This window comes from Manis javanica, chromosome X, assembly GCF_040802235.1.
Source record: "Manis javanica isolate MJ-LG chromosome X, MJ_LKY, whole genome shotgun sequence".
Classification (NCBI taxonomy): Eukaryota; Metazoa; Chordata; class Mammalia; order Pholidota; family Manidae; genus Manis; species Manis javanica.
This window is the reverse complement of record NC_133174.1, coordinates 43,676,871-43,704,286: the sequence shown is the minus strand read 5'-3', so window position 1 is coordinate 43,704,286 and position 27,416 is coordinate 43,676,871. Positions and strand designations below refer to the sequence as shown.

The window sequence follows — 27,416 nt, the reverse complement described above, 5'->3', positions numbered from 1 at the left end:
TTAGTATAATGTTGGCTGTGGGTTTATCATATATGGCCTTTATTAGGTTGAGGTACTTGCCCTCTCTACCCATTATGTTGAGAATTTTTATCATGAATGGATGTTGAATTTTGTCAAATGCTTTTTCAGCGTCTATGGAGATAATCATGTGGTTTTTGTCCTTCTTTTTCTTTATGTAGTAGATGATGTTGATGGATTTTCTAATGTCATACCATCCTTGTATTCCTGGGATGAATCCCACTTGATCATGATGGATGATATTTTTTATGTATTTTTGAACTTTCCAAAGATTTTGAGAACTGAAGTAGCTGATAGACCACTACTGCCTAGGACCCAGTCTGGTCACTCAGTGGTGCATTTATAGGACAAATTCAAATAGCACTACAAAGTCTATGAAAACTTAACTGACATTGAAAACACAATGAAGAGAAGGCAAGTTAGAACTTGAGGCAGAAGTTAATTAAGTCAACTGTCTGCTAAAAGAAAATATCGACATTTACCACAGAGTTCAGAAAAGACACAGTTTCATAGTGTAATATGTAAAATGGCAAGATACAAAACGTTTGAAATTACAATTTGCATGGGAAATAGACAGACATGAAAACAGAGATGACACAAATGTTGAAATTATCAGACAACTAGAGCTTTTATTAAAATGTTTATAAATATTTTCTCCCATTCTGGGACCCATCTCTGCAGTCTCTTGATAGTGTCCCTTAGCACTAAAGTTTTTTATTTCGTGAAGTATCTATTTTTTTCTTTTGTTCCTTGTATTTTTGGTGAAGTGTCTAATAAACCATTGCCAAATCCAAAGTCACAAAGATCTAACTCTAACAGTTTTATAGTTTAGGGTACTTATATTTAGGTATTTGATTCACTTTAATTGATTTTTGTATAAAGAGTGAGGAAAGCTCCAATTACATTATTTTGCATGTGGATATTCAGTTTTCCCAACACTATTTCTCCAAAAGGCTATTCATTTCCAAGTTAATGATTTTGGCACCCTTGTCACAACTCAGTTGACTATAGATGTATGGGTTTATTTGTGAACCCTCAATTCTATTGCATTAATCTATGTGCTTATCCTTATGCCAAGATGCACTGTTTTGATTACTGAAGTTTTGACTAAGTTTTGAAATTGTGATTTGTGGGTCCTCCTACTTGGTTATTCTCTCTCAAGATTGGTTCTATTATTTGGGGTGCTTTATAAAAACATATGATTTTTAGGCTGAGATTTTCCATATCTTCAAAAGAGGCCATAGGGAGTTTGATAGTGATTATCTCATATCTGTCCATCTCTTTCAGGAATATTACCATCTTAACAATACTAAGTCTTCTAATCCATTAACACAATATTATTTTCCTTTTTTATGTCTTCTCCAATTTCTTTCATCAATGTTTATAATTTTGTTATGAATATTGTAAATCTTTTGTTAATTTATCACTAAGTATTCGATTCTTTATCATGCCATTGTAAATGGAATTATTTTCTTCATTTCCTATTTGGTTGTTCATTGCTAAGGTATAAAACTAAACTGATTATTGTGTGTTGATCTTGCATCCTACAACTTTGCTACATATTTTTATTAGTGGTAATTGTTTTTTTTTTTGGTGAGTGGATTCACCATGTTTTTTCCTTTCCAATGTTGTCTATGAATAGGTAGTTTAAATTTTTTCTTTCCAATTTGGATGCCCTTTTTTTCCTACCTAATTGTTCTGTCTATAACTTCTACTACAATGTTGAATAAAAGTATAATACAGACACCCTGTCTCATCCCTGATATTAAATGGAAAGTGTTCATACTTTCACCATTGATTTTATTTAACCTGATGTTGGCTATAGGTTTTCCCTAAATGCACTAGATCATGTAGAAGAAGTTCCCATCAATTCTTCATTTTTTGACTATTTTTCTTTTTTTGTTAAAGGGTGCTGGATTTTGTCACATGCATTTTATGCATCACTTGAGACAGTCATGTGTTTTTCCTCATTTATTCTATTAATGTGGTCATAGTGATTTTCATATACTAAACCACTCCTGCATTCCTGGGATACATCCCTCTTGGTCATGGTGTATAATCCTTTAAGTATACTGCTAGATTCAGTTTGCTAGTATTTTCTTGAGGATTTTTGCATCTATATTAAAACTGGTCTGTAGTTCCTCTTTTATTATATGTCCTTGTCTAGATTTGTTTTCAGTGTAATGCTGACCTCACAGCCTAGGTTAAATATTCTGTCTTCTATTTTTTGGAAGAGTTTGAAAAAGATTGGTGTTAATTTTTTAAATGTTTGATAGAATTCACCAGTGAAGTCATCTGGTCCTAGGATTTTTCCTTGTTGGGAAGTTTTTGATTAGTGATTCTATTTCTTTACTTGTTATAGTTCTGTTATGGTTTTCTATTTCTTGAGTCAGCATCAGTAGTTTGTTTCTAGGAGTATGTCTATTTCACCTTCATTGTCTGGTTGGCATGCATTTCCTGCATAGTATTCTCTTGTAATCCTTTTTGTTTCTGAAAGGTCAGTAGTAATACCCTGCTTTCATTTCTGATTTTAGTTATTTGCATATTCTCTTTTTTTTATTAGTCACTCTAGCCAAAGTTTATCAATTTTGTTGATAACTTTAAAGAACCAACTTTTGATTTCATTGATTCCCTCTATTGTTTATTTCCTCTGTCTCTGCCCTAATCTTTATTATTTCCTTACTACTACTAGCTATGGCTTCAGTTTGTTCTTTTTTTTCTAGTTCCTGAAGGTGTAAAGTTAGGTTATTGATAGATATTTCTTTTTAATGTGGGTATTTACAGCTATACATTTCTTGCTGAAAACTGTCTTTGCATCACCCCACAGGTTTTTGTATGTTTTCTTTCCCTTTTCATTTACTCTAAGTATTGCATAATTCTCTTACAATTTCTTTCACTCATTGGTTGTTCGGGTGTACATTGATTAATTTCATATTTGTCAATTTTCCATTTTCCTTCTATTAATGATTTCTACTTTCATTCTATTGTGGTTGGAGAAGATACTTTGTATGATTTTAATCATTTTAAGTGCATTGACACTTGTGTTGTGGACTAAAATATGACGTATCTTTAAGAATGTTGCATGTGAATAAGTATATGGCTGTTGTTGGGTGAAGTGTTCTGAATACATCTGTTAGGTCTAATCCGTTTATAGCATTGACATTCTTTCTAGTTGTTATATCCATAATTAAAGTTGTGTTATGGAAGTCTCCTACTATTATTATATAACTGTGTATTCTTTAAGTGAGTATATAATTTTCATATCTTGTTGTATCTTTGTCTCTTGTAACAATTTTTTGACTTAAAGTCTATTTTATCTGGTATTATTATACCCATTCCAGCTCTCTCTTAATTACTATTTACATAGAATAGATACTTCAACCTTTTCACTTTCAATCTATTTTTCCTTTGGATTTGAAGTATATCTGTTGTAGACATTTTACAGTTGGATGACTTTATCCATCAATATTTCTTTTATCCACCCTGCCAATCTCTGCCTTTAATTGGTGAATATAATATATTTACATTTAAGGTAATTACTGATAAGGAAGTACTTCTACCATTTTGCTGTTTTCTGCATATCTAACTTTTAATTCTTCATTTCCTTTTTTATTGCCTTCTTTTGTGTTTAATACTTTTTTAATTAAGTACTGTTTTGATCTCCTCATTTCCCTTTCTACACATTTTAAAGTTAATTTATTAGTGTAGGGATTACAATTCACATCTTAAATTTATAACAATATAGTTTGAATTAATACCAACTTAGCTTCAATATTGCATCAGATCTCTGATCCTATTTGACTCTGAGCCTTTATGCTGCTATGGTCACAAATTACATCTTTATACATTGTGTTCCCATCAACATATATTTATAGTTATTGTTCTATACATTTATCTTTTGAATAACATAGAAAAAAAGGAGTTACAAACCAATAATACTTTTATATTTAGGTACTGTATTAGATTTTTTAGGGTTGCCATAACAAATTACCACAAACTGTGTGACTTAAAACAACAGAGATTTATTCTTTTACAGTTCTGGAAGGTGGAAGTCTGAAAACTAAGTGTTACTGGTGTTAGTCCCTTCTGAGGGCTATGGGGGAAAGGGCAAAAGGCTATAGAGGCCCATGACATTCTTTCTCCACCTGACAACATTTTCCAGCTGGAAACTATAAAGAGTTTTGGACCACTGGACTGGAAGGGAATAGGAAGTGCTTGGAAAGTCCCACACAGGGTTCCTTCCTAATAATTTACCCAGTCTTGGATTACAGGGGATGTGAAGAGTGAGAAGACAGCAGAGTGTGTGCACTCTAGGAAGGTAGAAACACTTATCTCATTGGGGTAAATAAAAGACCTGAAAGGCAGATTTATATGTAGTATGATAGAGGGGCTGTGCATTCATGCAAAATGGGGACATTTGTGGGCCAATGTTAAATGTATAGATATAGGGAATTTTCATAAGTACCACAGCTCTTCTCCCTCTCTGTGCTCCTCAGCTGCTGACATACAATGTACATGTATGTATATTGGGTGGAGAGGTAGGATAGAGAAAAAATATTCTTCCATTTTGTTACACTGAACTAGCCAAGTCAGTCACCTTCTGTTCATTGTAACATTGTATTGATAGGATCATACTGCCATTAAGAAATAAACAAGATGGTCCCAGGGCACAATGGATACAGACTAATTGGGACTAGTCATTTGATCTTTCCTCCTATCCCCATATCAATCCTAGCCATACCCAGCCTGATATAAAACATTATCTTTCCAGTAAGGTGTAATAAAATATGCTGTAGACAAAATAAAATCAATAATGCCAGGAATTATTTAGGTCTGTTGACACAGAAACAAAGGACAGCAAGTGAATTGCTCAGCACAAGGTGGCTTAATCTCCCTTCATGTTTTTATGTCTACTTTCTCCATGGTCTCAGGCCCAAAGTTTTTGACTACACAGTATCCGTTGCTAAAAAGAGAAAGCAAGAGATCATCTGGACTCTGGAATCCTGGAGTTAGGCAGTTTAGCTGTGAATAAGCAAGGACAAAACTATCTGCAGCATTTGGTTACACATTCTATGGTCTAAGTGCAGGCAATTCCAATAGGTTTGCCATGAAGGATTCTCTAGAATGGGGTCAACCTAACAATCATTGGCAGACCCGTGCTATGTAATGATTTTGCCACAGCCTCATTTACAGTTTCAGAAATAACAATATCTTCAGTTGGATAGGTTAAGGGTCTAGAAAAAGGACAAAAGGAGAAAGTTGACTCATTTCAATGCTCACGTTCCATCTCACCTCCCTCCGAAGCCTTTGCAGTATGAAGCTAGCTCTATGAGACTTACCAGCTGAGGTGCCAGAAGAAGTAGCAGCAGAAAATGTGGCATGATTCCAGTATGTAGATAATACCAGAAAGAATCCTGACAGATACCAGCTGAACTTATCATTTCAGTGAAAAGTTGTATAGTTACTAAGCCTCCTTGTACTCTGTAGCTCATTCGCCCACACCCACTTCTGAGATTGCTGCTCATACCTAAAAGACATTGTTGAAGTATTTGATACATTTCTGGTGTGTAGTAGTCCATTGTCTGTGCCTCTCTGACCCAAACCCCCTCCCATCTTGCTTCCTCTGATATTTTTCTGTCAGTGCTCCCAGGACCAGATAAAAGCACCAGGTTCAAGGTCAGTTTTCTGTTTGCTGAACATAAAAGCATTCAAATCCACAAAGATGAGAAAGTGATAAAAGCATTTGATTAGGCAACAGCTCACTGTGTAGGAATACCATCTTCTTCCACATTAACTCTACTTGAAAAATCTAGTGATGAACTCTACTTACAAATGAAATTGCTTATGGAATAGATGGATGAATAGATATCTGAAGGGTGGGGGTATATGTGTACATATGCAGATATTTTTATAAACACTCTAGTTTCTAAGTCTGTTTAAAACTTTATAGGGTGATGAGAAATAGTCTATTATGTGGGGAATTCCATTTATATCTGTTGAACAAATGAATAGGGAGACAAAAGGTATGGAACTCTGGGGTAAGTCACAATGAACTGGGGCTAATAGAAGAGCGCTTTAGGAGTGGTGGGTTAAGGACCTCCAAAAATCCACTCCTCAATAAAATCAATAAGAGCACAGGCAAAAAAAATGATCAGAATCAAGTTTTTCAGAATTCTGGAATTAACCAAAGGCTTGCAACAATCCAAGGACCATTTATTCAGGAAAAATGGCTGAACCTCTGTGAGAATAGTAAGCTTTGTGGCATTTTAATTTGCTCTATTCCTATTCCTCCCCTCTCCTTAACTTCACATTAGCCTTGAAAATAACAGCCAATCAGCTCTAGTAATTGTGAAAATCAGTAGCTCAGCTGCTACTGGGGTGGACAGACTAGGTTTGAGTTCTCCCAAAAGGCCCATTGCCACAGAATTGTCACAATTTGACCCGTCTGGCAGTTCGTGAAAACACCTACTCATATGATTCATTTTTATTTGATCTGCCTTATGACTCACCCCAAGCAAAAAGCCTTTTTTGTTTTAAAAGACTTTTTTAGAGCAGTTTTGGGTTTAGAGAAAAGCTGAGGAGAAAGTACAGACTTCCCATATACTGCTGTTTCTTCCTCTTTCTCTTACACAATTTTCTCATTATTAGCATCTTGCATTCATGTGGTAGATTTGTTACAATTGAAGAACCAGTACTGACATGTTATTATTAACTAAATTCCACAGTTTACATGAGGTTTCACTCTTTCAGTTATATATTCTATGGGTTTCGACAAATACACAATGCTACATATCTACCACTACAATATCATACAGAAGAGTTTCTCTGTCCTAAAAATCTCATGTTCCTTGTATTCATTCCCCCCTTCCCTCATTCTGAACCAGTGGCCAAAATTGATCTTTTTACTCTCTCTGTGCTTTGCCTTTTCCTGAATGTCGTATGAATGGAATCATACAGTGTGTTGCCCTTTCAGACTGGCTTCTTCCACTAAGCAACATGCTTTTAAGGTTCCTCCATGTCTTTTTGTGGTTTGATAGCTCATTTCTTTTTACTACTGAATAACATTCCATTGTATAGCCGTACCAGAGCTTATCCATTTAACTATTAAAGAGCACCCCACCCCCATTGCTTCAAAGTTTTGGCAATTATGAATCAAGCTGTTATATACATTTGTGTACACATTTTTTGTGTGGAGATAACTTTTCAACTCATTTAAGTAACAAGGAGTGTGATTGCTGGATGTATGGCGAACAAGTTTTAGCTTTGAAAATGTCAGACTCTCTTCCATAATAGCTGTACCATTTTGCATTCCTACCAGCGATGAGTGCTGTCAGGGTTTTTGCATTTTAACCATTCTAGAGTGCAGTGCTTTCTCATTGTTTTTGGAATGACATATGATGTGAAGCATCTTTTCATATGCTTATTGACCATGTATACACCGTCTTTGGTGAGGTGTCTGTTCACATATTTTGCCCATTTTTAATTGAGTTTTTTTGTTTTCCTATTGTTCAATTTTAAGAGTTCTCTCTCTGTTTTGGATACAAAACTTTTATCTTTGTTTTGCAAATATTTCCTTCCTGACTGCGGCTTGTTTTTACATTCTCTTAGCAGGGTCTTTTGCAGAACAGAAGTTTTAATTTTAATGAAATCAAACTCATCATTTTTTTTAGGCCATGCTTTAGCTGTTATAACTAAAAAGTCATCACCATGGTGTCAGACATATTTGGGTTAGGATCTGGCTACCCATTCACTTCTTAGGCTTTGTGACCTTGGACAAGTCTCCAGAAAGCCAAGATTAAATACAATGATGTATGAAAAGCCCTAAAATAAATGAAAAATAAAATATAGGGGGAAAAAGCAATCACCAAACCAAAGGTTACCTAAATTTTCTATGTTATCTTCTAGAAAATTTACAGTTTGTGTTTGACACTTATGTCTATGATCCATTTCCAGCTAATTTTTGTGACAGATGTAATGTCTTTGTCTAGATTCATTTTTTTGTATGTAGTTGTCCAGTTATTTCAGAACCATTTGTTGAAAAGATTATCCTTTATCAATTTAATTGCCTTTGTTGAAGATCAGTTAACTAGATTTGTGCAGGTCTACTTTTGGGCTATTCTATTCCATTGATCTTTTTATTTATTCTTCCACCAATACCCCACCATGCTGATCACTGTAGCTTAAAAGTAAGTAGCAAAGTCAAACATCTATGAAAAACCAGGGCTAACATCAAACTTATGGGTAAAAAACTGAATACTCTCTCCCTGAGATTGAAAACAAGATAAGAATATCTGCTCTCCAGCAGGACCGGTGAGCAGGTTCCTGGGACCGGCGCCTGAGGACAAAGAATATCGCACGTTTTTCCCTGCGGGACCGGTGGGCGGATGCCTGAGACCGGCACCTGAGGAAGGAGGAAATCGCGCGTTTTTCCCCTTTTTTTTTCTCTTTTTGGTGAGTGCTTTTTGGAAGTCTTAAAGGGACAGGGACCCCAGTGCTAGGGAGGCAGGGCGGCGGGACTGGTGAGTGGGTACCTGGGACTGGCGCCTGGGAACAAAGAATATCGCGCGTTTTTCCCTGCGGGACCAGCAGGCGGGTGCTTTTTGGAAGCCTTGAAGGGACAGGGACCCTGGTGCTAGGGAGGCAGGGCAGCAGGACCAGTGAGCGGGTGCCTGGGACTGGCGCCTGAGGACAAAAAAAAAAATCACGGGTTATTTCCTTTTTTTTTTCTGTTCCCTCTCTCATTGTTGCTGTTGTTGTTTTGGTTTGGAGAGTGCTTTTTGGAAGTCTTAAAGGGGCAGGACAAGTCACTTAGACCAGAGGCAGGGAATCTGGGGATCTCTGGGCACTCTAACCCCCTGGACAGCAGGGAGCACAGAGGCCCCTTATGGACATAAATAGCCTCCTGGCCAATCCCTCTCCAACGGGGCTCCACCATTTTGGAGTAGCAGCCCCAGCCAGGCCACGCGCACAGAAACAGCAGAGATAAACCCCATAGCAACCAGGCAGGAAGCAGAAGCCCTGTCTGCACACAGCTGCCCAGCAAAAGCCACTAGAGGTCGCTATTCTCCCAGGAGAGGAAGGCCACAAACCAACAAGAAGGAAAGCTCTTCCAGCAGTCACCTGTACCAGCTCTGGAAACTATCTCTATCACCATGAAAAGGCAAAACTACAGGCAGACAAAGATCACAGAGACAACACCTTGAGAAGGAGACAGACCTAACCAGTCCTCCTGAAAAAGAATTCAAAATAAAAATCATGAACATGCTGACAGAGATGCAGAGAAAAATGCAAGAGCAATGGGATGAAGTCCGGAGGGAGATCAAAGATGTCAGGAAGGAGATCACAGAAGTGAAACAATCCCTGGAAGGATTTATAAGAAGAATGGATAAGATGCAAGAGGCCATTGAAGGACTAGAAGCCAGAGAACAGGAACGTATAGAAGCTGACATAGAGAGAGATAAAAGGATATCAAGGAATGAAACAACACTAAGAGAACTATGTGACCAAGCTAAAAGGAATAACATTCATATTATAGGGATACCAGAAGAAGAAGAAAGAGGAAAAGGGATAGAAAGTCTCTTTGAAGAAATAATTGCTGAAAACTTCCCCAAACTGGGGGAGGAAATAATCGAACAGACCATGGAATTACACAGAATCCCCAACAGAAAGGATCCAAGGAGGACAACACCAAGACACATAGTAATTAAAATGGCAAGGATCAAGGACAAGGAAAGAGTTTTAAAGGCAGCCAGAGAGAAAAAGGTCACCTATAAAGGAAAACCCATCAGGCTAACATAAGACTTCTCGACAGAAACCCTACAGGCCAGAAGAGAATGGCATGATATACTTAATGCAATGAAACAGAAGGGCCTTGAACCAAGGATACTGTATCCAGCACGACTATCATTTAAATATGATGGCGGGATTAAACAATTCCCAGACAAGCAAAAGCTGAGGGAATTTGCTTCCCACAAACCACCTCTACAGGGCATCCTACAGGGACTGCTCTAGATGGGAGCACTCCTAAAAAGAGCACAGAACAAAACACACAGCATGTGAAGAAGGGAGGAGGAGGAATAAGAAGGGAGAGAAGAAAAGAATCTCCAGACAGTGTATATAACAGCTCAATAAGCGAGCTAAGTTAGGCAGTAAGATACTAAAGAAGCTAACCTTGAACCTTTGTAAACCACGAATCTAAAGCCTGCAATGGCAATAAGTACATATCTCTCAAAAGTCAGCCTAAATGTAAATGGACTGAATGCACCAATCAAAAGACACAGAGTAATAGAATGGATAAAAAAGCAAGACCCATCTATATGCTGCTTACAAGAAACTCACCTTAAACCCAGAGACAAGCATAGACTAAAAGTCAAGGGATGGAAAAACATATTTCAGGCAAACAACAGTGAGAAGAAAGCAGGGGTTGCAGTACTAATATCAGACAAAATAGACTTCAAAACAAAGAAAGTAACAAGAGATAAAGAAGGATACTACATAATGATAAAGGGCTCAGTCCAAAAAGAGGACATAACCATTCTAAATATATATGCAACCAATACAGGAGCACCAGCATATGTGAAGCAAATACTAACAGAACTAAAGAGGGAAATAGACTGCAATTCATTCATTTTAGAAGACTTCAACACACCACTCACCCCGAAGGATTGATCCACTGGGCAGAAAATAAGTAAGGACACACAGGCACTGAACAACACACTAGAACAGATGGACCTAATAGACATCTATAGAACTCTACATCCAAAAGCAACAGGATATACATTCTTCTCAAGTGCACATGGATCATTCTCCAGAATAGACCACATACTAGCTCACAAAAAGAGCCTCAGTAAACTCCAAAATATTGAAATCCTACCAACCAATTTTTCAGACCACAAAGGTATAAAAGTAGAAATAAATTTTAAAAAGAAAAAAAAAGGCTCACAAACACATGGAGGCTTAACAACATGCTACTAAATAATCAATGGATCAATGAACAAATCAAAATAGAGATCAAGGAATATATAGAAACAAATGACAACAACAACACTAAGCCCCAACTTCTGTGGGATGCAGCGAAAGCAGTCTTAAGAGGAAAGTATATAGCAATCCAGGCACACTTGAAGAAGGAAGAACAATCCCAAATGAATAGTCTAACATCACAATTATCAAAACTGGAAAAAGAAGAACAAATGAGGCCTAAAGTCAGCAGAAGGAGGGACATAATAAAGATCAGAGAAGAAATAAACAAAATTGAGAAGAATAAAACAATAGCAAAAATCAACAAAACCAAGAGATGGTTCTTCGAGAAAATAAACAAAATAGATAAGCCTCTAGCCAAACTTATTAAGAGAAAAAGAGAATCAACACAAATGAACAGAATCAGAAATGAGAATGGAAAAATCATGACAAACTCCACAGAAATACAAAGAATTATTAAAGACTACTATGAAAACCTATATGCCAACAAGCTGGAAAACCTAGAAGAAATGGACAACTTCCTAGAAATATACAACCTCCCAAGACTGACCAAGGAAGAAACACAAAAGTTAAACAAACCAATTACAAGCAAAGAAATTCAAACGGTAATCAAAAAACTACCCAAGAACAAAACCCCGGGGCCGGACGGATTTACCTCGGAATTTTATCAGACACACACAGAAGACATAATACCCATTCTCCTTAAAGTGTTCCAAAAAATAGCAGAAGAGGGAATACTCCCAAACTCATTCTATGAAGCCAACATCACCCTAATACCAAAACCAGGCAAAGACCCCACCAAAAAAGAAAATTACAGACCAATATCCCTGATGAATGTAGATGCAAAAATACTCAAAAAAATATTAGCAAACAGAATTCAACAGTATATCAAAAGGATCATACACCATGACCAAGTGGGATTCATCCCAGGGATGCAAGGATGGTAAAACATTCGAAAATCCATCAACATCATCCACCACATGAACAAAAAGAAAGACAAAAACCACATGATCATCTCCATAGATGCTGAAAAAGCATTTGACAAAATTCAACATCCATTCATGATAAAAACTCTCAGCAAAATGGGAATAGAGGGCAAGTACCTCAACATAATAAAGGCCATATATGATAAACCCACAGCCAAAATCATACTGAACAGTGAGAAACTGAAAGCATTTCCTCTGAGATCAGGAACCAGACAGGGATGCCCACTCTCCCCACTGTTATTTAACATAGTACTGGAGGTCCTAGCCACGGCAATCAGACAAAACAAAGAAATACAAGGAATCCAGATTGGTAAAGAAGAAGTTAAACTCTCACTATTTTCAGATGATATGATACTGTACATAAAAAACCCTAAAGACTCCACTCCAAAAGTAGTAGAACTGATATCGGAATACAGCAAAGTTGCAGGATACAAAATTAACACACAGAAATCTGTAGCTTTCCTATACACTAACAATGAATCAATAGAAAGAGAAATCAGGAAAATAATTCCATTCACCATTGCATCAAAAAGAATAAAATACCTAGGAATAAACCTAACCAAAGAAGTGAAAGACTTATACTCTGAAAACTGAGTCACTCAAGAGAAATTAAAGGGAACACTAATAAATGAAAACTCATCCCATGCTCATGGCTAGGAAGAATTAATATCGTTCAAAATGACCATCCTGCCCAAAGCAATATACAGATTTGATGCAATCCCTCTCAAATTACCAGCAACATTCTTCAATGAATTGGAACAAATAATTCAAAAATTCATATGGAAACACCAAAGACCCCGAATAGCCAAAGCAATCCTGAAAAAGAAGAATAAAGTAGGGGGGATCTCACCCCCCAACTTCAAGCACTACTACAAAGCCATAGTAATCAAGACAATTTGGTACTCGCACAAGAACAGAGCCACAGACCAGTGGAACAGATTAGAGACTCCAGAAATTAACCCAAACATATATGGTCAATTAATATTTGATAAAGGAGCCATGGACATACAATGGCAAAATGACAGTCTCTTCAACAGATGGTGCTGGCAAAACTGGACAGCTACATGTAGGAGAATGAAACTCGACCATTGTCTAACCCCATATACAAAGGTAAACTCAAAATGGATCAAAGACCTGAATGTACGTCATGAAACCATTAAACTCTTGGAAAAAAACATAGGCAAAAACCTCTTAGACATAAACATGAGTGACCTCTTCTTGAACATATCTCCCCGGGCAAGGAAAACAACAGTAAAAATTAGCAAGTGGGACTACATTAAGCTGAAAAGCTTCTGTACAGCGAAAGACACCATCAGTAGAACAAAAAGGAACCCTACAGTATGGGAGAATATATTTGAAAATGACACATCCGATAAAGGCTTGACGTCCAGAATATATAAAGAGCTCACATGCCTCAACAAACAAAAAACAAATAACCCAATTAAAAAATGGGCAGAGGAACTGAACAGACAGTTCTCTAAAAAAGAAATACAGATGGCCAAGAGACACATGAAAAGATGCTCCACATCGCTAATTATCAGAGAAATGCAAATTAAAACTACAATGAGGTATCACCTCACACCAGTAAGGATAGCTGCCATCCAAAAGACAAACAACAACAAATGTTGGCGAGGCTGTGGAGAAAGGGGAACCCTCCTACACTGCTGGTGGGAATGTAAATTAGTTCAACCACTGTGGAAAGCAGTATGGAGGTTCATCAAAATGCTCAAAACAGACCTACCATTTGACCCAGGAATTCCACTCCTAGGAATTTACCCTAAGAATGCAGCAATCAAGTTTGAGAAAGACAGATGCACCCCTATGTTTATCGCAGCACTATTTACAATAGTCAAGAATTGGAAGCAAACTAAATGTCCATCAGTAGATGAATGGATAAAGAAGATGTGGTACATATACACAATGGAATACTACTCAGCCATAAGAAGTGGAAAAATCCAACCATTTGCAGCAACATGGATGGAGCTGGAGAGTAATATGCTCAGTGAAATAAGCCAAGCGGAGAAAGAGAAATACCAAATGATTTCACTCATCTGAGGAGTATAAGAACAAAGGAAAAACTGAAGGAACAAAATAGCAGTGGAATCACAGAACCCAAGAATGGACTAACAGGTACCAAAGAGAAAGGGACTTGGGAGGATGGGTGGGTAGGGAGGGATAAGGGGGGGGAGAAGAAGAGGGGTATTAAGATTAGCATGTATGGGGGGGAGGGAGAAAGGGGAGGGTGGGCTGCACAACACAGAGAGGACAAGTAGTGACTCTACAACATTTTGCTAAGCTGATGGACAGTGACCGTAATGTGGTTGTTAGTGGGGACCTGATATAGGGGAGAGCATAGTAAACATAGTATTCTTCATGTAAGTGTAGATTAAAAATTTTAAAAAAAAAGAAAGAAAGAAAGAAAAGGGGGATTGCTCCTTGATAGGATAAAACTATTGGTAAATCAAAGATCAATGCATGCTTTAAATATCCTTAATGTTGATCACTTAAAGGGTGTCAGATGATCAGCCATGGACGTACTCTTTTCTGATAATATTCCTTTCTCTTAATAAAAAAAAAAGAAAAAAAGCCGTTCTGGGTGCTGACCTCCAATGAGTTCTGCACAGTGGTATAGAGGGCATGTCAAAGTGTGGGCAAAGGGTCTGTTTGTTTCTATGCAGAAGATCAAGGCCTAGCTTGGATACCCAGAAAATGAACTAAGATACGATATGAGGAGGAGCTTCCGGCATCAGCACTCTCTGGAAGACTTGTGCCGGGGGATTATCATCAAAAAGCCTCCAGAGGGATCCGAACGATGCTGCAGTTGTGGCTGCATCCAGCCCACCATCTCCTGGACTTGCCATAGGAATGAGGAGGGAGATGTCTAGGCTGGCATGTGCATACAGTGAGACAATGAATTTGACCGGATCTGTACTGTTGGAACTCAACCAGGAGTTGGGAGGGGTGCAAGTTGTAGCACTCCAAAGTCTTATGACTATAGACTATCTATGGTTAAAAGAACATATGGGATGTGAACAGATCCCAGAAATGGGCTGCTTTAATTTGTCTGATTTCTCTCAGAGTGTTCAAGTACAGTTGGACAATATCCATCATATCATAGACAAATTTTCACAAATGCCTAGGGTGCCTAAATGGTTTTCTTGGCTTCACTGGAGATGGGTGGTAATTATAGATTTGCTTTGTTTATGTCACCGTATTCCTATTATGTTAATATGTGTGTGCAAATTAGTTAGTAGTTTAAAACCTATACATACTTAAGGTACTCTACAAGAAGATATGTCAAAGAAATAATCAATCCTCCCATGTTTTCTTCCATATGCTACCTCTATAGCTTTTCTTCTTCCTTCCTAATTACAACCCTTAAATAGAATTCGTGCCTCACATCGAATTTACCGAGTATCATAATTCCTCCAGGTGGTAAAGATACCTCGAGACAAGTGCTGGACATAGAAGCCACAGGGCATACATCTGCAAAGAAGTAAAAAGCTAACCTTTTCAAACAATATGGCTTCTCTCTCACTTATCAACTTTACATTTCCCTGTATGGCCCCGGAAGATGACTCGTTAGCCAGAGACGGGCAAGATTCCTCAAGGGAGGAACAACCTAAGACAGGCACAGTAGCAGGGGGGCCATCAGGTGAAAATTTGGGGATCAACAGAGGTGAGGCTCAGAACCTCACCCCCCCTGCTTTGAGAGAAATCTTCTGCATCCGTGGATGTTTTGCTGCCCTTGTCTAGCTTGGATTAATACTTAGTCCATAGGCACACACCTGATCATCTACATTTGCCCTCTTACAGCACTAAACTATGTTTTCTACCTTTATCTTGCATCTACCTACCACTTCAGAATTTTATTAAAAATAATAATAATAATAATAATAATAAAGGGAGAAATGTGGGATCAACATATAAATCAAGTACAAAAATCAAACAAATATTCATATTTGACCTGATTGTTTATAGGTCATAATGCGTGATCAAAACCGAAAGTTTCTGTGATGAATGCCCTTGTACTGTTCACCATGTAAGAATTTATTCACTATGTAAGAATTCGTTCACCATGTAAGAACTTGTTCGTTATGCTTCAGAAGATTGGAGACTGACGAGAATTAGGCTTGAGATGGATTAATGATTGTACATTGAGCATTGACCCCCCTATACTGAATTTTATTGTTGTTAACAACCATTTGATCAATAAATATGAGAGATTGCCTCTCAAAAAAAAAAAAAGAATATCTGCTCTCACTACTTCTAGTCAACATTATATTGGAGGTTCTAGCCAGGGTAATTAGACAAGAAAAAAAGAAGGCATTCAGATTAAAAGAAAGAAGTAAAACTATTTATATTCACAATGACATGAACTTGCGTATGTAAAACCTTAAGAAGTCCACATAAACTATTACAGTTAATGAGTTCAGCAAGGTTATAGGGTACAAGTTCAATTTGCAAAAATGAATTATACTTTTATACACTAACAATTAATGGCCTGATAAAGAAATTTGGAAAAATATCCTTTTATAATAGCATCAGAAATAATTTTAAAAATTTAGGAATAAATTTAAAGTGTAAGATACATACTGAAAAATGACAAAACAGTGTGGACAAAAATTAAAGAAGTCCTCAGTAAATGGAAAGACATCCGTTGTTTACAGATAAGACTTAATAGTGTTAAGATGGCAATACTACCCCAACTTAGCTACAGATTCAATGTAGTCCCTAATAAAAAATACCCAGTTGGTATTTTTTTTCAGATATTAAAAAACTAATTATAAAATTCATATTGAAATAGAAATGACCCAGAATAGCCTAAAATTATTGCTGAAGAAAAGATTTAGAGGAATCACATTTCCAATTTCAAAATTTACACAAAGCCAGTTTTCAAGACAGTGTTGTTCTGGCATAAGAATAGACATATGAATCAATGGAACAAAACTGAGAGGCTAGAAATAAGCCCTTATATTTATGGCCAATTTTCAACAATTCAGTGGAGAAAACATTAGTCTCTTCAACAAATGGTGCTGTGACAACTGGATACAGACAACCCATGAGCTAGAGGTTATGCTCAGTGAAATAAGCTAGGTGGAAAAAGACAAGTGCCATATGATTTCCGTAATTTGTTGAGTACAACAACAGAGCAAAACTGAAGGAACAAAACAGCAACAGACTCACAGACTCCAAGAAGGGACTAATGGTTACCAAAGGGGAGGTGTTGGGGATGGTGCATGGGGAGGGAGGGAGAAGGGGATTGAGGGGCATTATGATCAGCACACATAATGTAGGGGGGGTCACGGGGAAGGCAGTATGGCACAGAGAAGACAAGCAGTGTCTCTATAGCATCTTACTATATGCTGATGGACAGTGACTGCAGTGGGGTGTTGGGGGACTTGATAATATGGGTGAATGTAGTAACCATAATATTGCTCAGGTGAAACCTTTGTAAGATTGTATATCAATGACATCTTAATTAAAAAAATCAGATATAGTTTAGACAATTCATCTGAATAATAGATAACCCATGGAATCAGCAACAGTATTTGCAAATCATACCTCTAATAAGGGACTAACATCCAGAATATATAAAGAACTTTTATGACTCAACATTAAGGGGCAAGTCAATTAAGAACTGGACAAATTATTTGAATTGAAATTTATCTAAATAAGATATGCAAGTTGCATATAAGCACATGAAAAGATGCTCAACATTATTAGGGAAATGTGATCAAAACCACAATGAAATACCACTTTACCTCTACTAGTATGGTTAAAATAAAATACAGACATTAATAAGTATTGGTAAGGATGTGGAGATATTAAAACCCTCATACATTTCTGGATCATAAAATGGTACAGCCACTCTGGAAAACCGGTTAGAAGTTCTTCAAAATGTTACACATAGAGTTACCATTTGATTTCAGCATTACTACTCCTAGGTATATACACAAGAGGATTACAAATATATATCCACACAAAACTTTCACATGACCATTCATGGCAGCATTATTTGTAACAACCAAAACGTAGGAACAGCCCAAATGCCCATCAAACGATGAACAGATAAGCAAAATGTGGTATATTCTGTAATGGAATTTTATTCAGCAATAAAAAGGAATAAACAGCACAGATGAACCTTGAAAATCTTATGCTAAGTTGAAGACAGTCACAAAAAACCTAGTATTGTATGACTGAACTTATATAAATATCCATAATCTACAGAAAAAAAGCAGATTTGAGGTTGCCAGGGGCTGGGTCAGAAGTGGGGGAATGGGAATGGAGATTAATTGCGAATGGATATAGGGTTTCTTTTTATAGTGAATTTTGAACAAAACTCTGTGGATATACTAAAAACCACTGAATTGAACACTTAAAATGGTGGCTTTTATGGTATATGAATTACATCTTAATAAAGCAGATTTTTTTAAATGGGACTAATACCTCCTGCTTTGTAGTGCTATTAGGAGAATCAACTGAAGACTTATAAAACTTCTTTTACAAAATTAGGCCCTCAAATATTTCGTGGAACTGAAGATAAATTTTACCTTCTTCCCAACTTTGCTAATTGCATAAATACTACAACAAGGTAAATGCAACAAAGCTCCAGGGTCAGAAGTAAGCTTAAATACCTGCTCCTTTTGCACCCATAGATTGAATGAAGTTCTAGCTTATTCACTGGGAGAGCTGTGACAAGAGACTTTGCTCCCTGTTTTCCCTTTCTAGATCAAGTAACCATTTCTCCCCACCCATCTGGGCAGACAGATTCCCATCCACATACTCTCCTCCACTAGAAAGCATATCTTCTTCCTTCTAGAGGAAGGTTTGAGGTATAGATCTCTCACTTTGGACTTTAGAAAAACTGCTGAGATGAAAACAGTATTTCAAAAGAAAAAAGAATCCATGTCAGCCACAACCAACACCATCCTACCAGTGTTTCCTTGGGTACTCTGACAGCACAGGGCTTAATGCATATTGGGGCCAATTAACAGAGCCCTCCATAAACACATTGTTTCAGATGTATTCAGGACTCACAAGGCTAGAAGACCATGATATTCTGAAAACCACAAAGACCACTGAGATGCTGGACTCAGAATTTTGTCCTATGACCAAAGTCTGTTTTAAGGCCTATTAGGTACTTAGGTCTACCCACGTAGGTTAAGGAATGGGTGGAGTGAAGCCCACATTGGTTTTCCCATGTGAACCAGCAGCATGTAAAATGATTCCAGCAACTACCTTACTCAAGAACATGTAATGTTCTGTTGTAATTTGAATCATGATTTTATAATCATGGGGCACAAAATCAATAATTTTATTTTATATGCAAAGTATGTATATAAAATAGTCATTCCAATAGAAAATTAGTGAAATATGTGAACATTTAAATATTTCACATTAGGAAGAGTACATCCCTAAAAAAAGTGTCACTGTCCAATGTTTGTATCCATCAAGGACATATTGTATGTCAGGCTTGAGTAATACAAAAATGGATAAAACATAGTAGAAACTCTCAAGAGGAGATCCATCTTTTGACAACAAAGACAGTTACACTAGAGTATGTTGAAGGAAAGCAAATAGTTCTCTGTGAGCACAGGGGTGTGGGCACGTGAGTCTGGGGTGTCATGGGGGAGGAGATGAAAAGAAATGCCTAAGCTGGTTCCTAAAGATACAGTAAAGGTAGATGCACAAAAGGACTTTAAGGAACAGCTCCTCAGGCAGAAGAATAAAGTTTGTATATTTACAGACATACAAGATATTCAGTCTAGCTGGAACCAATTAATGAGAAAGGAGGGGTAAGATGAGTTACTGTAAGATTAATTAGTTTACGATGGATAGGTAACAGATAGGGATTTACATTTGGCAAATACATGCACCCACCCTAAATCAGTCCCATTCCACTAAGAATGGCCGTGAGACTATCCAGGAACAGTTGGGTGAGGGAAATGCCTTACTGGATTTCCTCAAAGGGGCTCCTTGGGGAGGGATGATAACTAGCAGTTCTAACTTAAGACAGTAGAAGTTCATAGGAGCCTTTAGCCCCACCCTTGGGAAATGGGTTGACTTCCTGGCCTTGATTAAAGGGAACAAAGGAAATAAATTCCTTCCACCCACTCTTTCCCAATACCCAAAATATTCAAGCTTCTCTTGTCAACAAAAAATGCTTCATTTGCAACATAGCCCAGTCCCCATCACTTCAGTACAGCATAGAAGTAGAAAAGGGTCACACTGCAAGCATCATTTAGTACAAGGCAGAGCTCCATAACCCCTAAGATAGCAGGCCCATCTACCCCCAAAGACCCCATGCCCAGAGCCAAACTGAACACACAAGCAGGCAAACCCAAAATGACGTTGGCCCCAGGTCTCAGCATGTTTCACCCTCCCCTACAGCTCTTCAAGCTTCTATCAAGCTTCATCTTCAAGCAGCCATCTTCTTCAAGCAGCCATCTATCACTTCCATCCCCAACCAGGCCACCTACTAGTATCTGTGCCACCATGGAGCATTTTTTGTGAGGTAACTAACAGGGGTTTACGTGTTACATAAAACAAGAAAATATCTTGTGAAACATATCATTCCATAGAAACTTTAAAATGACTCCCCTGTATATAATCCTAACCAGCAACGAAAGCTCTTCCTCTCTTCACCATAGATATAGGCGATTTTGAAATGAGTGTCATCTCAGAGAGCTCCATACTCAAATATTGCCATTGGCCTTACTAAAGGCTGTTCTCCTTACACTAGGGTAGGAAGGAATCCAAGGTGATTTCCCAGGTTCAGAGGCTGAAAGTCCCTGAAAACTTATAAAAAGATTCCCTTCTTTCTGTTCCCCTCAAAAGATTTTTATAAAGATTATTGCCTAATGGTTTTCTAATCCATCTGAGAAAAGTTAGTTTTAGATTTAAGGGACAATCCAAACACAGAAGCAGGCAGTCTTTCTGATTAGGTACTAGTTTTTAGGATACAGGAGGCAAGGAAAAGGAGTATAGAATCTCAAGTGGCCTTCTTCACCCCAGATCTTCCAGAGAGCCTCAGAAGGTGATCACAAGAAATATTCCACCTTCCCCAGGCCTTGGTGGGACAATTCCTAAAGTTTTACCATCATAAACTGGTGACTTCTGATTAAGTTGCAATAAAAAAACAGAGGGCGTCTTCAAAGAAACACCTTACTCAAGCCTTAAGGCCTCTGACTAATGGTCAAAACATGCTGATGTTTGTATCAGAACTGCTTTTATAAAGTGAGGAGCTCATAAATGGGGGAGGAGACTGAAATAACAACACTTAAGGCAAGGAATAAAACCCATATATTGGGTAGGGGATCACTTGCAGCTTTAACACTGATATTTATTTTAAACCCTTCTCCAATTTCTCAGGGAACTTGAGCTAGCTGTACCTTTGCTGTCACCTGCATGTGCAGGACTGAGCAATCATATCCTCATACTCCTTGTACAAGATATTCCCATTTGCCTCAATCAGAAGGATGCTAATGGGAACATACTTATAAGGGACACAGGAGGGCTGAGGGACGCTTTGGTCTACCAGCTCATTGACAAGATTCTGGATGATGGCATGATTGGGAGAATTGAGACCATAATGTAGTACCCGAGGGCAGGCTCCCTTACAGTAGTTTGGGGTATAGAGATGGGGAGCAATGATCCAGTGATCCCAGCCCAGCTGGTGGAAGCTGACTTGGAAAGGGTAGAGGGAACACTGGTTTCTTTCATGTCCATCATTCCTCCAGGAGGGACCAGGAACCTCAGATGCAGTATTGCCTGCTTGCCGGGCCTTCCGCAAGAGAAGAGAAGAGTCCCTTTCCATAAACTTCTCCAGGCCTCTAGTGAGAGGATTGGCCTTCTGAACACTTTTATGAGTATCATTGAAATAGAGTAACAAGAAGGCAGTGTCCAAGGATGAAGTGCCATGCCACCAGAGGTAAAGAACCTCACTACCTTTTTGCTGCTGACACATGAAGCGGAGTCGTAGATCCCTGAGCCCCTTGTGATTCCAGTGCCTTTGCTGAACATGTTGTGTGACATCCATCTCTGTCCAAGCGTTGGACAGCTGGAAAGGCTTTGGAGAACCTCTTCTAGAGGAAGGAAAGTGGTTGGTCAGGCTTTTCTGGACCCAGGGCTCCAGGTGGCAAGAGAGGTAGAAATGAGCTAGATGGATTTGATGGCGGTAAACCACAGTGGCTCTGACTAGTTGGTATGCTACCTGGTTTGGTCTCAAAGGAAAGTCTAGGGTCTGTATATGCCAGGGACCTGCAAAAGTAAGAAGGAACAAGACAAGAGGGTTAGCTTCTTACCCTCAAGCTTCAATCTCCCTCACAAATCTGCTCAATACAAACTGACAGCTGTAAGCAGCTCTAAGATTTACTCAAGATTATAATAGCTAGCATTGTACACTAGCATATTAGATGTTTTATACACATTAGCTCTTTAATCCATAATAGTTATGTGAGATAGTTATTAGCCCCATTTTGCAGACAAGGAACTTGAGGGTCAGATAAACCATGTCAGAGGTCACATAGCAAATATGTAGTAGAATCAAGTTTTGAGCCCAAGTCTATTTCCCTTTAGAAGAAAAATTGTGTCTTATTTTTAAATAAGTCACAGCACTAGGCTGAGAAAAAAAACATCAAATACAGTTATTTTGTGTGTATTGTGTGTACAAGAGAGGATATTATTTGTTGAGTATTTAAGGTGACCAATTAAAAGAATCGTTGAGACAGATACAAATTAAGAATGAATCCTCATGTTATATCACTATACAAAGGCAGCTTTGGTGTGACAGTCCAATATTGGGGGCTATAGCTTGCCATCACTTCATATCCAGGACCAAGATACCACAAAATAATTTTGTCTCTCAACTTTGATGCAGTTATTTTGCCATTTCAGCCTTCTACTTAAGAATTGCCTTTTGAGCAGCTATTCTTTCTTGGGCCACTTCCCCCTTAACACTTTTAGCCTGATCCTTTTTCATTCCTTACTGAAAATTATTTTATTTTATCCCATTCATTGTACCACTACTCTCCTAAATACCATTTTCAACCAGGCTTTGATCATATAAATATTTTGTTTGCTAAGAATTCTACTGGAAGCTGCATGGCTCTTAGTGATTAAGAGTTTTAACCCAAACTCTAATGCTGACACCCAGTGGCCAAAGCATTGGAAGGCTGGGCCTGCAGTGCTCTGAACTTCTGTGCACTATCCTGACAAAGGTCAAGAGCAAATATTACAAACACCACGCACTGCAGGAAAAAGCCTTCTCTTCTCTTCAAACATCTTATCGCTAAAGGTATGCCAATTTACATATTATTCAGGTAATCTTCTCCACTGAATCCACAAGCCTAGAATTCTTCAGTAGCCCTGGAATGTTCAACATAGCAACTCTTTACCATCTCCACCCATCAAGATATCCTTAGGTTCATGCTCAATACACCCTTAAGTTTAGGGAATTGGCCATTCACACAAGACCCAAGCCAGGCTTTTCTTTGCTTTCTCAATTTACTCCACACTCGCACCCTCTAATAACTTTCCAAGAGGCCCACCCATACACCAGCCCCACCCCGCCTCGAAAGGAACCCAACCCAACCCAACCTCTGGTAGGCTGTCTGGGGAGGAAGTGCCCTTCCCTTTCAGACCTTGACATCACATATTTCCTGAAGCAGGGTGGGGTTGCTAAGGATCACAGCCAGGAAGGGTCTGCTCAGAGCTTTTTCAGGGAAATGCTGACTCACACATTCTGTGTGATTGAACCTGGTATAGCTCTCTGGGCAAGCTCGATTCAGCTGGGTTATCTCCTGATGGAAAGATCAGGCTCTGCTCTCTTGTCAACCATTTCTGGATCCTTTCCAGAGTCCCTAGATGCCAGTATGTCCCACAGTCAGACCAGGATACTGTACTAATTCTGGGCATCCTCCTCTTTAGCCTCACATCATTTGTACAATCTTGATTTGTGCAGCTTTCCTCTGCACTTAGGAATGAAATCCAGATCCCTTATAATGGGCTACAATCCCCGGCCCAGCCTCATATCTTGCCACTCTCCACAGTCAGTGCTCTTTAGGTTCCCTCCATACTGATCTTCCTTCTGGTTTTCAACTCAGACAAGCTTGTTTGCATTCTCTGGGCCTTTGTAACTCTTGTTCCCCCTGCCGTAATCAGACTTCTACCTGGTTCTTGTCTTACAGACCTCAGCTCAAATGTTACTTCTTCAAAGATGGCTTCCCTGACAATCCTCTGTATGTAAAGGGAAGATTTCCTTTCCATACTCTATCAAAATAACCTGTTTCACTCCTTGATAGCATTTACCACAATTTGCAATTATCTGTGTTTATTTGCTTCACCCATGAGAGCCATGCCTATCTTTGCTCACATCTGTATGCCTCCACTTAGATTAGAACAGTGCCTAGCACTCAACAGGTGCTGAGCAAATGTTTGTTGAGTGAATCTTGCACCCACACCAAGCTGTTTTCTCCTTCCTTAATCAGAAGGCATTTCTCTTCCTCTGTGCATAGTCTCCTTCCTCCTTCCTCAAGGTCTAGTTAAATACCACCTCCTAAATGAGATTTTCCACTGTCTCCCTGCTTTCCTTTCCCTGCTTTAAGCAGTGACCTATTTCTTCTTTGGAGTCCTGAGAGCCCTACTGCTTTTCCTTTTCAAAGCATTTATCATGCTGTAACACCATTATGTGATTACTTATCTATCCATTCAACTAGCATGAGAGCTCCTAGAGGCCAGGGAAGCAGTTAGTTACCTCTCTATAGCCAACCCAAGCACAGCACCTGGTGATCAATTAAAATCTGCTGAGAAGTCAGCACAGCAGGGTGATTAAAAGCATAGGCTCGGAAGCCAAAAACCCTGGGCTTGATGCTCAGCTCTACCAATTATTAGCTGTGTTACACTGAATAAGTTATTCTGAGCCTGTGTTTCTTCACCTATAAAACGGGTATGTTAAGAGTACCCACCTCATATGATAATGGTGAGAATTAAGGAAGATAATGTTTGTAAAGTATTTTGTTCAATGCCTGGCACATGGTAAGTTAACAGTAAAGGTTAGCTAGGGGAAGGTTGGTTGTTTTACTTAGAGGAAGGAGTGTAAATCCTCTGTTGAGACTAGCAAAGGCCCAAGATTGAGCTCACCAGGTTCCCAAGATTTCCTTGAAGCTGATGGCTACCTGCATTACCTATAGAGCCCTGAACCTCAGGAGCCCACTGCTGTCCTAGAACATTATGTAACACAGATGTTGAAAAGATCAAGCATCATGGGAACAAAGGAAATTCCAAAATACATTTGGTACCAAAAACCCGAAGTAGCAACAGTCTTAATAGAAAATCTTTTGGATATACAAGGATATTGGGGTACCACATTTAAAGTCTTGAGAAGTTATGGACAGACTTTTGAGTCAGACTTGAGCTCAAATCCTATCTGTTTCTCACTGTCTGTGTGACCTTTGCAAGTTATTTAAACCTCTCTGTGCTTTAGTTTTCTTGTCTTTAAAAATTAGGCTAATTGCTCCATGACAGTTAATGGTGGAAACTATCATTGAGGATTAAATACAATAGCAGATGTTCACTGAGCCAGGTATATAGACCCTCAGATGTTAGCATGTTTCTGTCCTTTCTGAGGACTTGTAAATTTTGACTCATCCTGTGTTCTTTGCAATCTAAGAATAAAATAATACATAAACAGACCTGCTCAAAAATGTATATGGGTATTTCTCAACTACAGTTTTAGGTGGCATAAAAAGCAGTAAGATTTTCTTTGAAAGATAGGAACTGATACATCATTCAGTTGTCCTGGGGCCTGGCAGAGATTCCCCCAGATAGGCCATGAGGCAATCTTCTTAAATTGGGGCCCTAAAGAGAAGCCCAATTCCCCCAGGCTTGCCATCCTTTAAAAGCCAAGCTTGAGTAAACAACCCACCTAACAGGCAATGAAGCCTGACAGTAAATTTATAGATCCCTTTTTCTCTGCTCCTTTCCCCCATTTCTCTCCCTTCTAGGACCACGTAGTATGAGGACTTACCTCTGAGCTGCTTCACTACATTGGTCAAGGGCCTTATCAGCCTCACCATGGTGGCCCCAATGGTGCGGTTCTCCCTAGGGTGTCCACGTGCGTCAGCTGAACGCTGGTACAAGTCCAGCATGTACTGTAAAGGATGCCCCAGGACTCGTGGCTTCCTCTGCTGCTCTCCAGGGGCTTCTTCTAGCAGCTTCTGAATCAGGGGCAAGGTAAGGGCCTCTTCCAGGAGGGCAGTAGAGGGCTGCCCTACCTTTGCCATTTGGACTTTGTGTTCCATAAAAAGCACCAGTCCCCAAAGAAGAAAGATTCTAAGGATGCTAAGGAGGACCATCTTGAAAGATTGGCATTCAGCAACACATTCCAGCCCAAGTCCAAAGGATGTCACTCTGACCCTTTCCTTTCACACAGGTAACCACATCCTGGCTCCAGAACCACAAAGGAGAGGGCAAGAAAAAAAATAAAAGACAGGCAGGCCCTATATTGCTTACTTGGGACGATTTCCCAGACCAAAGGATATCTCCTAACTTGGCCTCTTTGCATCAAAACAAGCAGAAAGAGCAGGTGGAACAAGGCAGCATGCCCTTCCTGCTCTCCAGCACTGGGAACAAGATAGTACTTAGTCAGAAGCTGAGGTAACTTAAAAGAAGAGGTCCATTCCAGGACCCCCTCTCTTACCTTATCCACTAGGATGAAAAAAAGCAGCCTTAGCTTGCTCTGCTCCACAGCTTTAAAGGTTATCTCTTAATCAGTCCTTAAAGGGCCAGCGACCTCCTCCTCTCATTCCACTGGCCTGCAGCCCCTCTTGCAATGCAGCGTTTCCCCAAATGTGATCTGCTAATGGCTTACAGTGAAATTATCTGGGGTGATTATTAAGAATGCAGACTCCTGGGTCCAGACCAAAACATGGATCTGGGGGGTGAGGTCCAGAAATCTGCATCTTAATAAATGCTCCAAAAAGTGCCTATGAACACTCAAATGTAGAAACCTCTGTGTAAGTATGGTTGCTAGACCTTGAAGAAGATGCCTTAACAGTGGTTCTCGATCTTGTCTGTACGTTGGAATCACCTGGGGAACCTAACTATTATGGATGCCTGGGTACCATCTCCAGAGATTCTAATGTAGTGGGTATTGGCGTTTACCAGGGCATCAGAATTTTTTAAGTTCAGCAGGTGATTTTGATGTGCAGCCAAGTTGGAAGTCCCTGACCTCGAATTTTCTGGTTTCCCATGGAAGGTGTTGATCTCCTGAGTGGGCTTCATCAGAGAAGCCTGGGGCAGTAGAAGATAAATCTCTAGAAGTTGGGTGGGATTTCACCTTGCCTGGCTGCTTAATGGGAGACAGCAGGGCTAAGCCAGTTAGTTCAGGCTCAGCCAGAGCAAGATTCTGAAGAAAAATGGTAGGGTACTGAA

At 39.0% G+C, this 27,416-nt stretch overlaps 1 protein-coding gene across 1 annotated transcript; it reads right to left on the bottom strand.

Moving 5' to 3' along the window:
- Positions 1-21,384: 21,384 nt before the first annotated feature.
- On the bottom strand, positions 21,385-26,366 carry BMP15 (bone morphogenetic protein 15). Its single transcript, XM_036996399.2, has 2 exons — positions 26,011-26,366; positions 21,385-22,244 (listed from the first exon to the last, which is right to left on the bottom strand). Exons 1-2 carry the CDS (start codon positions 26,336-26,338, stop codon positions 21,385-21,387), a joined length of 1,188 nt encoding a protein of 395 aa, XP_036852294.1. The 5' UTR covers positions 26,339-26,366.
- Between the last annotated feature and the right edge of the window lie 1,050 nt (positions 26,367-27,416).